The sequence below is a fragment of the Manduca sexta genome, chromosome 4 (genome assembly GCF_014839805.1).
Source record: "Manduca sexta isolate Smith_Timp_Sample1 chromosome 4, JHU_Msex_v1.0, whole genome shotgun sequence".
In the NCBI taxonomy this organism is placed as follows: domain Eukaryota; kingdom Metazoa; phylum Arthropoda; class Insecta; order Lepidoptera; family Sphingidae; genus Manduca; species Manduca sexta.
The window spans coordinates 2,109,200-2,123,481 of NC_051118.1; the positions used below are offsets into that span (position 1 = coordinate 2,109,200).

General features: G+C 37.5%; 3 protein-coding genes across 5 annotated transcripts in view; 2 read left to right on the plus strand and 1 right to left on the minus strand.

The window, feature by feature from the left end:
- Positions 1-11,707, plus strand: LOC115447956 (probable aminopeptidase NPEPL1). 2 transcript variants are annotated; one of them, XM_030175259.2, is made up of 11 exons: positions 1-192; positions 1,354-1,517; positions 1,893-2,238; positions 3,367-3,536; positions 4,246-4,473; positions 4,958-5,103; positions 5,603-5,667; positions 6,062-6,153; positions 6,586-6,762; positions 7,086-7,196; positions 7,909-11,707. In XM_030175259.2, exons 2-11 carry the CDS (start codon positions 1,362-1,364, stop codon positions 8,011-8,013), a joined length of 1,596 nt encoding a protein of 531 aa, XP_030031119.2. In that variant the 5' UTR covers positions 1-192; positions 1,354-1,361; the 3' UTR covers positions 8,014-11,707. The 2 variants fall into 2 exon arrangements, with proteins under 2 accessions (XP_030031119.2, XP_030031118.2); XM_030175258.2 differs by having other exon boundaries at positions 13-359.
- Positions 11,708-11,792: 85 nt separating this feature from the next.
- Positions 11,793-14,282, minus strand: part of LOC115447953 (coactosin-like protein) — a 36,963-nt gene continuing 34,473 nt past the window's right edge. For both annotated transcript variants that reach the window (XM_037442028.1, XM_030175256.2), the window contains exon 5: positions 11,793-12,537. In XM_037442028.1, the coding sequence (XP_037297925.1) occupies positions 12,421-12,537 (117 nt within the window). In that variant the 3' untranslated portion in view covers positions 11,793-12,420. The remainder of the gene's footprint in view (positions 12,538-14,282) is intronic.
- Positions 12,740-14,251, plus strand: LOC115447952 (origin recognition complex subunit 5). The gene has a single exon (XM_030175255.2). The coding sequence runs from the start codon at positions 12,820-12,822 to the stop codon at positions 14,194-14,196; it is 1,377 nt and encodes a 458-aa protein (XP_030031115.2). The 5' UTR covers positions 12,740-12,819; the 3' UTR covers positions 14,197-14,251.

A 14,282-nucleotide genomic window follows, 5' to 3' on the forward strand; every position in this document is an offset into this window, starting at 1 on the left:
AATTTCCGAACGCACCGTCAGTCAATGATTTGGCAAGTTGCAGGAGAGCGAGCGCTTTCTCCTTATAAAATAAACAAACTTTTATATCTGTTCAATGTTCAATCTTATATGAATAATCATAAAGTAAAATCATTATTCATGTGTTTAAACGGTTAATAAAAGTGATTTAAGGACAGCAACTGTGAAAAACCGGTGAGTGAAATTTGAACTTAGCGCTGGCTAGTGGCTGCCTGATTAACTCGGTTTTTGTTATTTGTTTGCTAAGCGTATTGTCATGTTTTAGTGTTATATAAGCGATATGTTGTTATTAAAGACTTTTAGTGCGTGTGTAACATTTATACGACCCCGGCTATGCACAGATTACCCATATTTGCATTCATATTTCTTTGTGTATTTATAGATGTGCAATATTAATATTGTACGCGTATAATTAGAACATAGGTTATAATTAATATGCTACGTACGAATATATAGGTAATACTGCATTCAATTGCAGTTAATTTATTATTACTATCAATTATTGATTTTTGGAGGGTAGATGTCGTCTTGCCCTATGATGTAGAAAAAAAATCATAAATCTCACCTATTTTTGGTAAAAATAGTAAGAGAAATTATTCTGTTTTAGTTAATACAAAATATTACTAAACCACTTGCACTCATCTTATTGGAACCAAACATTAACATAATGTCTAGGATCTATGCAATATTTCCTAAATTCTCTTCCTAAGCAACTAATTTGTGTGATTTTCTATTGAAAAATATATACCAGTTGCTTGGGAATGGAAACACCATTTACTATCAAAACATGCAGATACAAACTCCGATAATTCTAGTTCCCTATTCATATCTCAAGGTGTACCCTTGGAAATTAAATATGTTACTGAATGTGATCAACCATCAGAATATAGCGTTTTTTGCATAAGGCATTTTAAATTGATTCTTTGTTCTTTGTCACATATTATGATGTGAAGCACATTTATTTTCTATAATTCTGGAAGTCCTTAAAGGTTAAATTGCATTCACATACTCTTCTTATTTTCTGACTATATCTCTATGAATTAACTTATTTTTGTACATTATTCCATGGATCTTTTTTGTATGGTCAGAGTAAACACAGATTGTCAAATATATAAGTTGATAAAATACAAAAATCAAGCTCCCAAAAAAGTGTTCAGCAAAACATCCTTATATATTAACTGAATAACATTTACTTAGATATTGTGAGACATACTATAAATAACATACAACAAGTATAACCTTTACTTACACATTGTAAAACATACCCTAAATAACATACAATAAGTACCATAATTAAATAACCAACAAATAATAAATAAACAAATTCTGTCCTAGTTCGCACCATGACCAGTGCGTCGGTGACAATAAAGTTCCGCTCGGGTCTGACCTCATCAGACCCTGAGCAGTGCCCTGTGCTGTTTGTGGGGCAGACATTCCACCTAAGCCAGCTGAGCTGGAGTGATGTGAGACGCAAGCTGGAACCACATGTTACTGAAGAGGTAATTTTTAAAGTAACATTAAGCAGTTTATCTTTTTTTACAATCTACTTGAAATGAGATTCAGCATTCAAATCAAATATTGCAGACTAATAACCCAGTTTAATATGCTAATTGCCAATAAATGTAAAATAAAACCAGTATCACATTTTAAATTTGCTGATAATTTCTAAAAATAAAATTAGCTGACTTAGTTCCGTCAGTTTATCCATTAATGTATGTGGCGCAGTTTTTTCCATCTGTCCTAATTTCATAACAAAATGGCATCGAAACACTTATCTACCTATATTTTATATATGATTTGTCTTGAGTTTTTTATCCTGCTTCCTCAAATCTATTGGAGGAAATAAGGTATAAAGTAATTATTACATTGTTAAGGCGTGGAAGCGCGGCATATCATGCGTGGTGGCGACACCGGGGGAGGCTGTAGAGGTGTGGCCGCGCGCGGTCTCCATCGCGTCTCTGCCGGCGCGGCGCTCCCGGCACGCGGCCCCGTCCCGCGCGCATGCGCTCGCCAAGCTGGTGCGGGCCACGCCGCGGCACAGCGACGAGTTCATCGTGCTGGTGTGCCGCAAGCGCGATGTACTGGCCAGTGTCGCTGCTATCGCGAGATCGTTCCCGGAGTATGTGGCGAGGTCCGGGGCAGCGCCGCTCGCGCCGGCCCCGGAGCCTCGTGCCAGAACTGTTACAGTGGAGTTGCATCTTGTGAGGGATGATGGACGAGGTAGTGTATATTTTTTTTATCTTTATATAATGTTATAAAACAAAGTCCGCCGCGTGTGTTTAAATGCGATAAACTTAAAAGAACTTAAAAATTACTGCACGGATTTTAATACCGCTTTCATCAATGTACGTAGGGATTCACAGGGAAGGTTTATGTTTATTATTCATAATTCTTTTGGTGGAAATATGATTGACATTGACGATTGTTGAAGATGTCAGAAGAAATCAATTCGACGGAGAGCTTTCATTAAAAACACTGACTAATTCCTTTGAGTTATATAAAACAAAGTATGGAATTGTTCATCTTACAGAAGTCTACGAAAAAGTCTACAATGGCATATTTACATATAATTTAAGAATAGTATACTATACCCATTTTAGTGTTATCAAAATGATCACAAATACTGTCGTAATTGGGAAGCTATTTAGACGGATAAGATATTAATCCTTACAAATTAAATACGTTAGTTAATTAAATCATTTCATGCACATTTTAATTGCCCTTAACACCGTGCAATTTAAATTAATATCTTCGGATATATCGCCAAATTAAAACTGTGGCGCCGATCGCGATCGCACACTGTTCTAGCCGAGCGATGAAGCGCAGTGAGGCACAATGACAGAAAATCATTTAGGCATATATACTGTACTATTAGTACGAAGCCAGGCGGATTCGCTTGAATCTATAAAGATTATAAAACAAAGTCCCCAAAATCTGTCTATCTGTATGTGATCGATTTTCTCAAAAAACACTGAACGGATTTTTGTACAGTTTAGGTTAATAATAGTACATTACATTGACAGACTGATTTCCACAAAGTTCCCTCACTTCTGTCTACATCGATAAATGCAATAATTATTGAACAGATTTCGATGAACTTTGGTATGGATATAGTTTGACGTCCTAGGAGGGACACAGACAATTTTATCCCGGGAAAATAGACAGTGGAACTTTTATCACAGAGAAATAGTTGTAATGCACTTTCTCTGCGAAACCTTAAAATCAAACAAAAATAGATCTACCGTAACTAGCAAAGTTGTCTATGAGAAAAAAAAGTTTGGGAACCTCTGCTCCATGACCCTAATTCCAATTACATCATACATTTCAACAACTCCCATTTTGATCTAGACGGCGACTCCGAGGACGAGTGCATCGGCTCGCTGGACCCGATCCTGTGCGAGAGCTCCCTGTCGAGCGAGGAGCTGGCCACGCTGCAGGACGTGGCGGACGCGACCCGCCTCGCCGCCAGGATCACCGACATGCCCGCCAACATCATGAACGTTGACAAGTTTATACATGTTGGTCATATACTCATCATCTTTGTTTTCCCTTCCTCTTAGCTGGGTTAGGTCGTATAGGTTACTTAGGTTTAGGTTTAAGAATCATTTGTTTCTCATAAGATTATAAATTAATGACTTACTGAGAAAACTACTTAACATTCTATACAGGCGAGCATTTTATAAAGATTGCATACTATGATATTATAGGGTAAATCTGCCTATCTTAAATAAAGCTGACAAGGTATGGAGTTTATTATTTGTCGATATTATAGATGACATATAATTTTCTATTTCATGTAATATAGTTATTTAGCTGTATTGAAATAAAAAAATACTTCTATCACTATAAAATATAAATCATAATATGGATATTCTATATGAAAAATATATTTATACTTCTTAAATTGATAACATTAATTAAAAATAATACTTTATCACACAGGCAAAGAAAATTGCATTTATGATACAAAACAATTTATAAGAATAATTATTATTATTTCTGATTAAACAAGAACACTTAAGATAATTTTTATAACTACGAACATTTTACAATAGGGATAAAATTCTTAAGGAATACAAGACATAAGGTAAAACAAAGTAGCAAAAGGGTTGGCAGAATATAGCGATGTGTTAGCAATATAAGGCTAACACATCGCGATCCTCATCTGTGACATGAGCCCTAGCCTAGCTAACCTACCAGTATCTAAAATCAACTTCCCCTCCTCAGGAAGCATGCGACATCGCCAAGAAGCTAGACATCCAGGAGCCAACCATTATCCGTGGTGAAGAGCTGAAGAATCGCGGCATGGGAGGTATTTACGGGGTGGGTCGCGCCGCCTCGTGTCCCCCCGCGCTGGTGGTGCTGTCGTACACCGCCCCAGCCGCCACCGAGACAGTGGCCTGGGTCGGCAAGGGCATCGTTTATGACACCGGCGGTCTCAGTATCAAGGCCAGGGTGAGTGAAGTGACTCTCATATTATAAAAAGTAATACTTCAACACGTAAATAAAAATGCGGCGATAGTCTAGTTGGTTGTGGTCTGTGGAACGGACTGCCGAGACGAATGTCCGCAGGTTCAAATCCCAAGAGACAAGGGAAATCTCTGACTGTTCTTAAAAAATATGTGTGTATTCTTTGTGAATTATTGCTTGCTGTAATGGTGAAGGAAAACATCGTAAGGAAACCTTGCATACCTGAGAAGTTTTTAACAGGAATTTTGAGGGTGTGTGAAGTCTATCAATTTGCGCTAGGCCTGCACCACTAAGGCCTAATCCCTCAGTAGTAGAGGAGGCCCATGCCCAGCCGTGGGAAAGTATATAATACAGGTCCGATATTATATATGTTGCCGCAGTAGAAGACTAACCTAGGTTTTTAACGAGGACCTTCTCGCAATCATCCATCTTGAGTAGAATCTATTATTTAACTGTCCCCTTCCCGCAGACGTCGATGGTGGGCATGAAGGGCGACTGCGGCGGCGCGGCGGCGGTGCTCGGCGCGTTCTACGTGTTCGTGAAGGCCAAGCCCAGCATCAACCTGCACGCCGTGCTGTGCCTCGCCGAGAACGCCGTGGGGCCGCTCGCTACCAGGTAACAGCCAACTTGGATACCGTTTGCAATGTCTTTAGTCATCAAATCATTTTGTCTACAACTAATTTGATGATAACATTGTGGGTTTATTATTTATGTTATTAACATGAATTTGATTGTGCTGTTATCTATATTAGGTTCTATATATTATATTTTTTATACGGGCACAGTGAGTTTCAATGTAATGTCGACTGATGAAAGAAGATTACTACTCGGCAGTTAACACAATTATACCGGTCTGTTGGAACCGGATATACACAGGCTGATCCCAGAACGCGACACACTTGCGTGGGCGTGGGTGGGTTTTAACACCCAATGTACAGTGGTTGCTATGCGGGTGGATATAAAATATATCCTACCCCCAACTACTATATGTTATATAAGCTATTTATAAACAGTTGTAACAAAATGTATCGAATACTCATCAATCTTCATATAGGAAATCATACAGAACTGTTGTTCGTAATATTTGATGTGTAAATATAATATTTGTGACCAGGCCTGATGACATCCACCAGCTGTATTCAGGGCGTACAGTGGAGATCAACAACACTGACGCCGAAGGTGAGCTATGATAACTGTGAAATACAGGGTGATGTTTTTAACAGGGATCTAGGTGTCCATTTACATTATTGATGAAGACAATGAAGTAAAAATAATATATATTTTGTGTTGGTAAAATTTTTCATCAACAAATATATTGCTTAGATGAGCAAGTAGCTCGCCTGATAGTAAACATCACAACCGCCCATAAAAAATGTCCACACTACTCGAATTTGAATTAGTGACAATTGCGTGGCGCCAGCGCTACAGACCTAACATTATGTATTTACTTTATTTTAACCTCTTTATTATGAATCTAATGCAAAAAATCATAAAGAATGTACAATAGACTAGGCTGACAAGAAGTACATAATGTTTATGATATAAGAGACAATCACATTTATGCTTTGTACAGGTCGTTTAGTACTGAGTGACGGAGTGGTGTACGCGTCCAGAGATCTCAAAGCGGACACCATTGTAGACATCGCCACCCTCACCGGCGCTCAGGTACGGGGCACTGTCTCCTATTTTTCTTCTTTTCAGTCTTTTTATCCATGGAAAAAATTAATGTATACTTGTAGTGAGATTGGTCTAGACCGTATAAATCCTATTTGTAAGTCCAGTTGCTCAGAATTGTAATGGTTCTTTTAATGTTGTTCATTTAACAAATCTCTTAGCAAATATTTTTTTTCATCCTTAACTGTAAACTTTAAACGGTTATGCGTATGGTTGACATATTATACTACTTTTCTGTTATATACCTGTAGATTTTTTGTATCAGCGAGAATTTAATTTTACTTCGACCGCTTGTCTTCATGGGAGGCGTCTGGACGAAAAATGTCTCTCTGTACATGGACATGCATTCGGTGTAGAGACCGAGCGCACAAGATGTGCCTCGACGACCGCACCCGTTGGAACAGGCCTTGTGTACGTCCGCAGGGCACGGCGACGGGCAAGTACCACGCGGGCGTGGTGTCGAACAGCGCGCGGCTGGAGCGGCTGTGCGTGCGCGCGGGGCTGCGCGCCGGCGACCTCGCGCACGCGCTGCCCTTCGCGCCCGAGCTGCACTTCGCAGAGTTCACCAGCTGCGTCGCCGACATGAAGAACAGCGTCGCCGTGTGTATTGCTTAGCCTATTGTTATTCTGTTATGACCTAAAAGTATTTCAATTATGTTCCTTTATACTCCAGTGTATAATATCTTATTCAAATAGGCGAGCATAATTGTGGATAATTCCCACCCACTCTGCTACCGACCGTATGCAATGGAATCACTTTGCTATTCCCATATTTAAAAAAAATTAAAATCGCCATATTAACGTGAAAACAATAAATTATTGTGACTCAACAACCCATCCAACCCAACCATTAAAGGTATCGTAATTTCGTGGTTCATTTTTGGTTGACACTGCATGTCTACCTTCACCGTGCTGTGTTTTAGGACCGCAACAACGCCCAGCCGTCTTGCGCTGGACTGTTCATCTTGGCTCACCTTGGCTTCGACTTCCCCGGCTCGTGGCTGCACATTGACATGGCGGCGCCTGCGCATTGTGTAAGTGATCTCATAGGTTGGCTTAAAAATATATAAATCTAAATTCATCCCCTTGATTTATTATCAGATTATATATCGTCCAACCGTTTATTCTACTTATGATATTAACACACCTATGAATTCCTTTAGTTATTAACAAGTAAAAGTTTTAATAGTGAAACGACTTATATTTCAGCTCTGATATTTACAAAGTATGTTTATAATTGTGCTTCACATAAATAGTTTATTTTAATACATAAAACCTAGCCATTTTAACGCCTGGGTAAGTTTTTATAAAATAATCCAAAATGTTGAGTAAAAATAACATAATTTATGAATGTATTGAATTAAACACAAATTATCGATTTTTAGAAAAAAATCGAATCCGTAACGCATTGCACATCACTAGTTGAATAGTACTCGATTTGTCAAAAGTAAAATTAATTGTTGGATGAAGTATAATTACTGTCATTTCAAATTCAAAAATTAGTAAACCTCTTATATTTGGGTTTTTTACTTCCTCTAAATTAATAAAATATATGAACATATAGTTTTATAGGAACGTATAACGGCCCGATTTACAGAAAAAGGAGTCCCTAACATAGACCATACATATGGTTCTATAGGACTATCTTTTGTCAAGGAATCTCTAAGTTTTAATAATCTATAGTAATTTTCATAGTGATCGTTCGAGATAATTCAGTGCTGTAATATGTTCTGTCTCCGCGCGCAGGGCGAGCGCGCGACGGGCTACGGCGTGAGCCTGCTGTCGGTGCTGTTCGGGTCCCGCTGCCAGGCCACCCTGCTGCGCGCGCTGTGCCCCGCGCCTGCGCCCTGACGCCGGACCGCGCCCGCCTCCCGCTCCCCGCTGTGGCGCGTCGTGCGCTCCATCCCCAGCCGCCGGCGCCACTCGCACCACCCCGCGCACGACGACCCGGAGCCGCCGCGCCGCGCACACCCGCCACACCCGCCCTTCTCGCGCCCCTACGACCCACCCTACCCGCGCCACCGCTACCCGCCCTACCCGCGCCGCCGTGACCCACCCTCCCCGCAACCCTTCGACCCACCTTTCCCGCCGCATCCCTTCGAAGCACCGTTCGCACATCCCTACGACCCGCCGTTCCCGCACCCCTACGACCCGCCCTTCCCGCCACACCCGCACCACCATCCACGCATCATACCCATACCGACCACGGTACCGGATATAGAACAGCTCCTGGGCGATCAAGTGCCCGACCATGACTCATACAGACGAGCTGTATTCTTAACGCGCCTCAGGAATGCCGCCATCCAGAGTAGTTTGAGGCATCAGGATCCGTACGATTTCGACCCGCTTCCGGAGGATATACCACTCAGCGAATCACCAGATCTGTAAGTTCAGTGGACTAGTGAAGGAAAACCCAACTCAGATGTAACCCGGCAGCTTGGTGTCTGTCGCAGTACCCAGCAATGAGAACTCAACACCTGATGAGAAAAGTGGGGTCCAGATATCAATTGATGAGATATTGGCACTCGCAAATCGACTCAGTTATGCCAGCCTTCGGTACATCTTGGTTAACAACATTCTAGCAATTACAATCGATAGCAACTTCTTTCCTCATTCACCTCTGCTTTTAGACTACAGTAATGAACATCTGGTCATAATGTTACTCTGATAATATGAACTAATATGTCCACCAGTCTCAGACTATGTAATCCTTACTCGAAACCGTATGAAGTAGTTAATGTCTATATAATATGTGTCTATATTATATACAATTATCATAAGTCTTAATAAATAGTATTTTAAAGATATAAAACTGATTTAGGATATCGTGTGAGCGAGAAAACTGACTCGTATCGCAACAGATCATACAATCTTGGAATATTTAATACTGTAGAATTTTTTGCGTTAACAATCGAAATCTTAAAATATATAGTAACGAAAACATTATATTCATGAAATACAATAATAATTTCAATGTTGTTAATTAGACAAATAATAATTGGTGTATTAATTAATTCCTATTTCTCCGGAATAAAATATGTGGGTAGTTGTAACTTTACTTAAGACTAACGCCATCTATCGGCGTAAATTTTATCCAGTGTGACTGGTAATGTCGACTTCAATTCATATAAGTTACCGGATTCCTTTAATGCCTATTTCAAAGTTACCGATGTTTGATAAATGTCTGATCAGTCTACTTATCTGTTTTCGCCAACTTTAACTCCTACTGCGCCCATTTGAAAATATTATCCATCGAATTGTGTTTAGGTGGGCCTTAGTTCTTATGGCGTATTCGTCCTTTTGTAATTAAGGTCTTCCTAATCAAAGCTCGGCTTTCATAGCCGTATAGGTAAATGGAATTGATTCTCTTACCTATACGGCTATGAAAGCTGTTCATCGATTAGAATGCCCGTAATTGCAAGACGGATATACTCCTTAGACGGAATATGGCCCGCTGACTAACCTGATTGGAAAATTCAGAACTTAACAACTGTCATTTTTTATTAGTGTTGTACTTTATCATATGAATAATTTTTATCTTATTAAAAACTAGTCATAGCCGAAATTAAAAGTAAATCTGCTAAATTATAATAAACAGTATAGTACGAATTTGGCCTTAATGCCACAAAATATCGCCTAAATGTCTCTGCAATTATGGGTTCTTTAAATAAAGAGAAGTTGGCGAAATCAGATATAACACCTCATTGTCCACACTAATATATGTTAAGCATAATATTAATTATGTCAATCTAACTTAGTTATATTCGTTCATAAAAGATGGGATGCAAAAAGGTTCTTGTCTAACTAAATAAACAATTTCTTATAAAAAATTACTTATATCGAAATCATGGTGTAAAAAAATATTTCATTTGAACACTCGAATATTCGAGAAGATCGGTGTTTCTCGGAAATTGCATCTCATCATTAGCTTAGTTGTTTTAAACACGGAATAATGGCTAATGAGACATCTATACTGTATTCAGCGAATCATAAATTTAATGTAAACATATATGTACCTATCAATTTATAGATAGTGTTGACTATTTTCCTATTCAACTGTTAGAAAAATTGGGAAAGAAGTAAGATATAAACAGCTGGCCTATCATCACCTTTTTGTAGTAATGGAATTGACATTTAAAAATGATAATTCTTTGTGGTATCCATTTCTGCCAGTTAGTAATAAGAGGTATTGACCGCAGTCTCACTTTGTCTCTTCCTATATGGTAAATATTGTGTGAATATTACTTAATATGTTCAATAATGTAGGTATAGCTTTAAGGTTAGAAAATACATAACTTTAAAGAAGGTACTATTTGTGCACATTTTATTATATTTTCTGTTGAATGTGGTATAGTGAAAGTATACAGCCACTTTGACATTGTGTTACTAAATGGAACCACAAACTTCTTGAAAATAACACAACAAAAAGTTATTCGACTCGTAGATGTAAATAAAAAAAATGAACATAAATATCAATCAAAAGTAATTTTAATTTTACACGCCGTACTGCTACTACTCTAAGAGAATCCGTCGTAACGGCATCATCACACTTTCAGTCAGAAATACACTCACACACTCGCCATATTCCCACTAAACTACAAAATAATAAAAAGTAAAACACGTATAAAACTGGATTTTTTTGTGAAAATATTCGGATTTCATAGATTTTTGGCACAATGTTATTGGAGGTACAGACGAGTATGTGGTTTTATTTATTAACTCAATGTCAAAATGGCCCTGTATACAAAAACAAGTACAATATATCAAAGCCATGTACAATATCAGTTACCGTGAAAATACTTGTAGTCGAAACTCTGTCAGTCAGAATATAAGAAGACAAGTCATAATACTGTTTAGATTGCCATAACTTTATTTATAAATATTCGAATTTTATTTATATTTCCTATTACTCGACATTGGAAAATTAAGCAACAGATTATCCCTGGAAGCCATAGTCTTAAAGAACTCGTACTCCCATACTTTTTGTATTATGATTCATTTCGTTGTTTCAAGGCGACTGAGGTTCAAATTCAGAAATTGTCGATATCGATCCTATGTCAGTTATAAAAACAGTTGTCAAAGTGTAAGAATAAATAGAAATTGTAAAATTGCGAGATCGTTGCGGAAATTGACCAATCAGAGTAGTGTGAGCATTGCGACTCGATTTTGATTGGTACATTTCCGGGGTCGATCTGAAGATAGCGACAAATTGTTTACCAAACATATTTCTTAAATCCTAGTTTAAGAAGCTTTGTCATGTTCCATTTTGATCAATGCCTACACGTTGTAATCATATTTTACGTATGTCGTCTTAATTTAACGAAGTTTACATCGATATTCTGACTAATAGATGAGACTTATGGAATATTTTTAGCATTAAGTTAAAAATGTGTTCGTCAGCGCCAAATCATTATGCCATAAATATTTTTGTAATACGTTTTTTCCTTTTCATTAACGGACTTGAAGCGTTGTTAGTAAACTTTTGGAGCATTTTTAACCAGTGTAATGTGCATACCGTTTTGGGAAATAAAGTTTTGTATACTAATGATGTTTTATTCAGCGCAAACACTTTTGGTTGTGTACCCATGCCTTGTTTTAAATTATTTTGGGGTGAAATAAAAATCTATTGGTAATCTTCGGTTATTTGTTTATTTCGATCGGTTTACGGATTATAATTATTGGATAATATAACACTAGTCAATGTATAAAAAGCCCGTAAAATTCATAATATAATTATTCTTGTATACGGTACATTTAAAAATTTCGACGTATCCTCCAAAATACACGTGGACAAAAAATAAATGCACTTTTCACGCCTTCTACATGGCAACAGTTACTAGAAATTTTTGGTAAAAAATCTTATGATTATTATTACATTGAGAAATACTAAATTGCACAATATATTTAAAAATAAATTATTGAATTCCTCTTAATTATAATAAATCGAATTTTAAACATAAAAAATCATTCCAATCTCAATTTCCGTACGAAATAAATAAGTTATTTTACTGTATAAAAATAAAAAAATGACTACATGTTTCAACTAAAACTTATTGTATTTAAAAATGCAACTTATATAGAAAACAATAGTCAATTTTGGATCTGATCTGATATAAAAACGCGAAATACCGCATTCCATATTTTAACCAAAAACTGTCTCGGTCTCTGTCTCATTTGTGCTAGCGTACGAAGAAATGAGACAATATTCAGTTAAAATTGAATTGTGGTAAAAAAAATATACGTAATTTATTGTGCAATTCATAAATCCCTAATTCCGGTGCCGTAGTTAGCGCCGCCCGCCCTGTTTAGGGCGTCTTTGAATTGATCGATGTCTATTTCAGATTGATTCTCCAGCTGAAGCTCCACCGCAAAGTTCTGAAACGAAGCATAAAACACACATTAAAAATAAAATTCAAAAACATACTACGAGTTAGACCATAAAATTGAATAGAATAAGTATGCAGACAATACAGTCGAGCCATATTGATGAAAAAAAAACCAATATTTAAAACACATCGACGTAGCAAGCCCGCACCGCGAACGTTAAATTTAAAAATATAGCGCGCGGAACGGAACGTCCTCAGTCATTGCCGCCAACTGTCAAATATGTGACGCGAAAAGAGGTTATTGTTTATACCGAACTTAAATAATATAAAAATGGAAGATATACAGGCTACAGTGCCCTGTAGAGACAGCCAGTTGAAAGAACTATTTGAACTGCTTGGAGATGGTGATGAACCGCTCCCATGTTCTATTTTTATAAGCGGTAATATGGCTACCGGAAAAAGTTTGTGTGTGAACTCGGTTCTTCAATATTTGGGTTTTAAACACATCGAGATTGACTGTGTGGAATGTTATGCGCCCAAAATAATGTATGAGTGTATAATTTGTGAACTTTTTGAGGAAGACGAGAATATAAAATGCGAAACAATGGTGGACCTATTCAATTCTCTAAAGCGTATTGAAAATACTCGCGAGCCCATTGTTATCGTGTTCGATAGAGCAGAGAGGCTTCGCACAATGGACCACAGCATAATATCGTCGTTTTTGAGGCTGCGGGAATTCTGTAACCTAAACATTTGCACCATATTTATCACTCATTTGATATACGAGAACTTCTACTTCAGAATGGGCGTACGCGAACCTATAAAACTATACTTCCCTAATTATAGTAAAGAGGAATTGTTCAAAATCATATTCCTTAAACAAAAATCTTTTACTTATCATTTATTATGTAATTATGAAGTTGAAGATGAAATTAAGGCAGAGCTTGATAAGCCAGAATTGTTTGCCAACTTCCTAAACGCTTTTCTGAGTGTATTCTATAGACCGTGTCGTGATTTAATCGAACTTCAACATATGGCGCGCAACAACTTCGTAAAATATTGTGAACCCATTATAAGAAATGAAATACAAGCTCAAGATTTAACAAAACTCTGGCGGCACATATCACCAATCTTGAAATCTAGCTTAGAACTGTTATACCTCCGTATCAGTGACTCAAAACCGCAAAACCCATCACCAGGCAAGGAAAACGCTGAGCATGCAGGCAGTTTCAACTTTGAAAACATTCTCAAAGAAGAGTTGACATCGACAAAAACATTTGCACAGAGTTTTGAGCTGCCTTATTATGCTAAATATTTGCTAATAGCTGCTTACTTAGCAAGCTACAACCCCCCTAAAGAAGACAAAAGGTTATTCATGAAAAATCATGGAAAGCAGCGGAAAAGAATGCAGCAAGTGAAGGCAAAAGCAAAAATCAATGAGAAATTAAACACACAGCTCGGGCCAAAAGTATTCACATTGGACAGATTATTGGCAATATTCTATGCAATATTAGAAGACAAGATTGGCCTCACAAGTAATTTGCTCGCACAAATAGCAACTCTAGTTGAGCTGAAACTGATTGCTGGAGGAAAGGAAATAGATTTAGATGCTGCAAAATATAAATGTATTGTTGGCTATGATTTCATTGCAGCTGTAGCACAAACTGTTGGATTTAATGTCAGAAAATATTTGTATGATTTCATTTGATATCATTTTTATTATGAAATATTTATTATTTATTTATTAAACAGCATGAGATGTATTCAATATGTTTTATTTTGTAGTTAATGTGA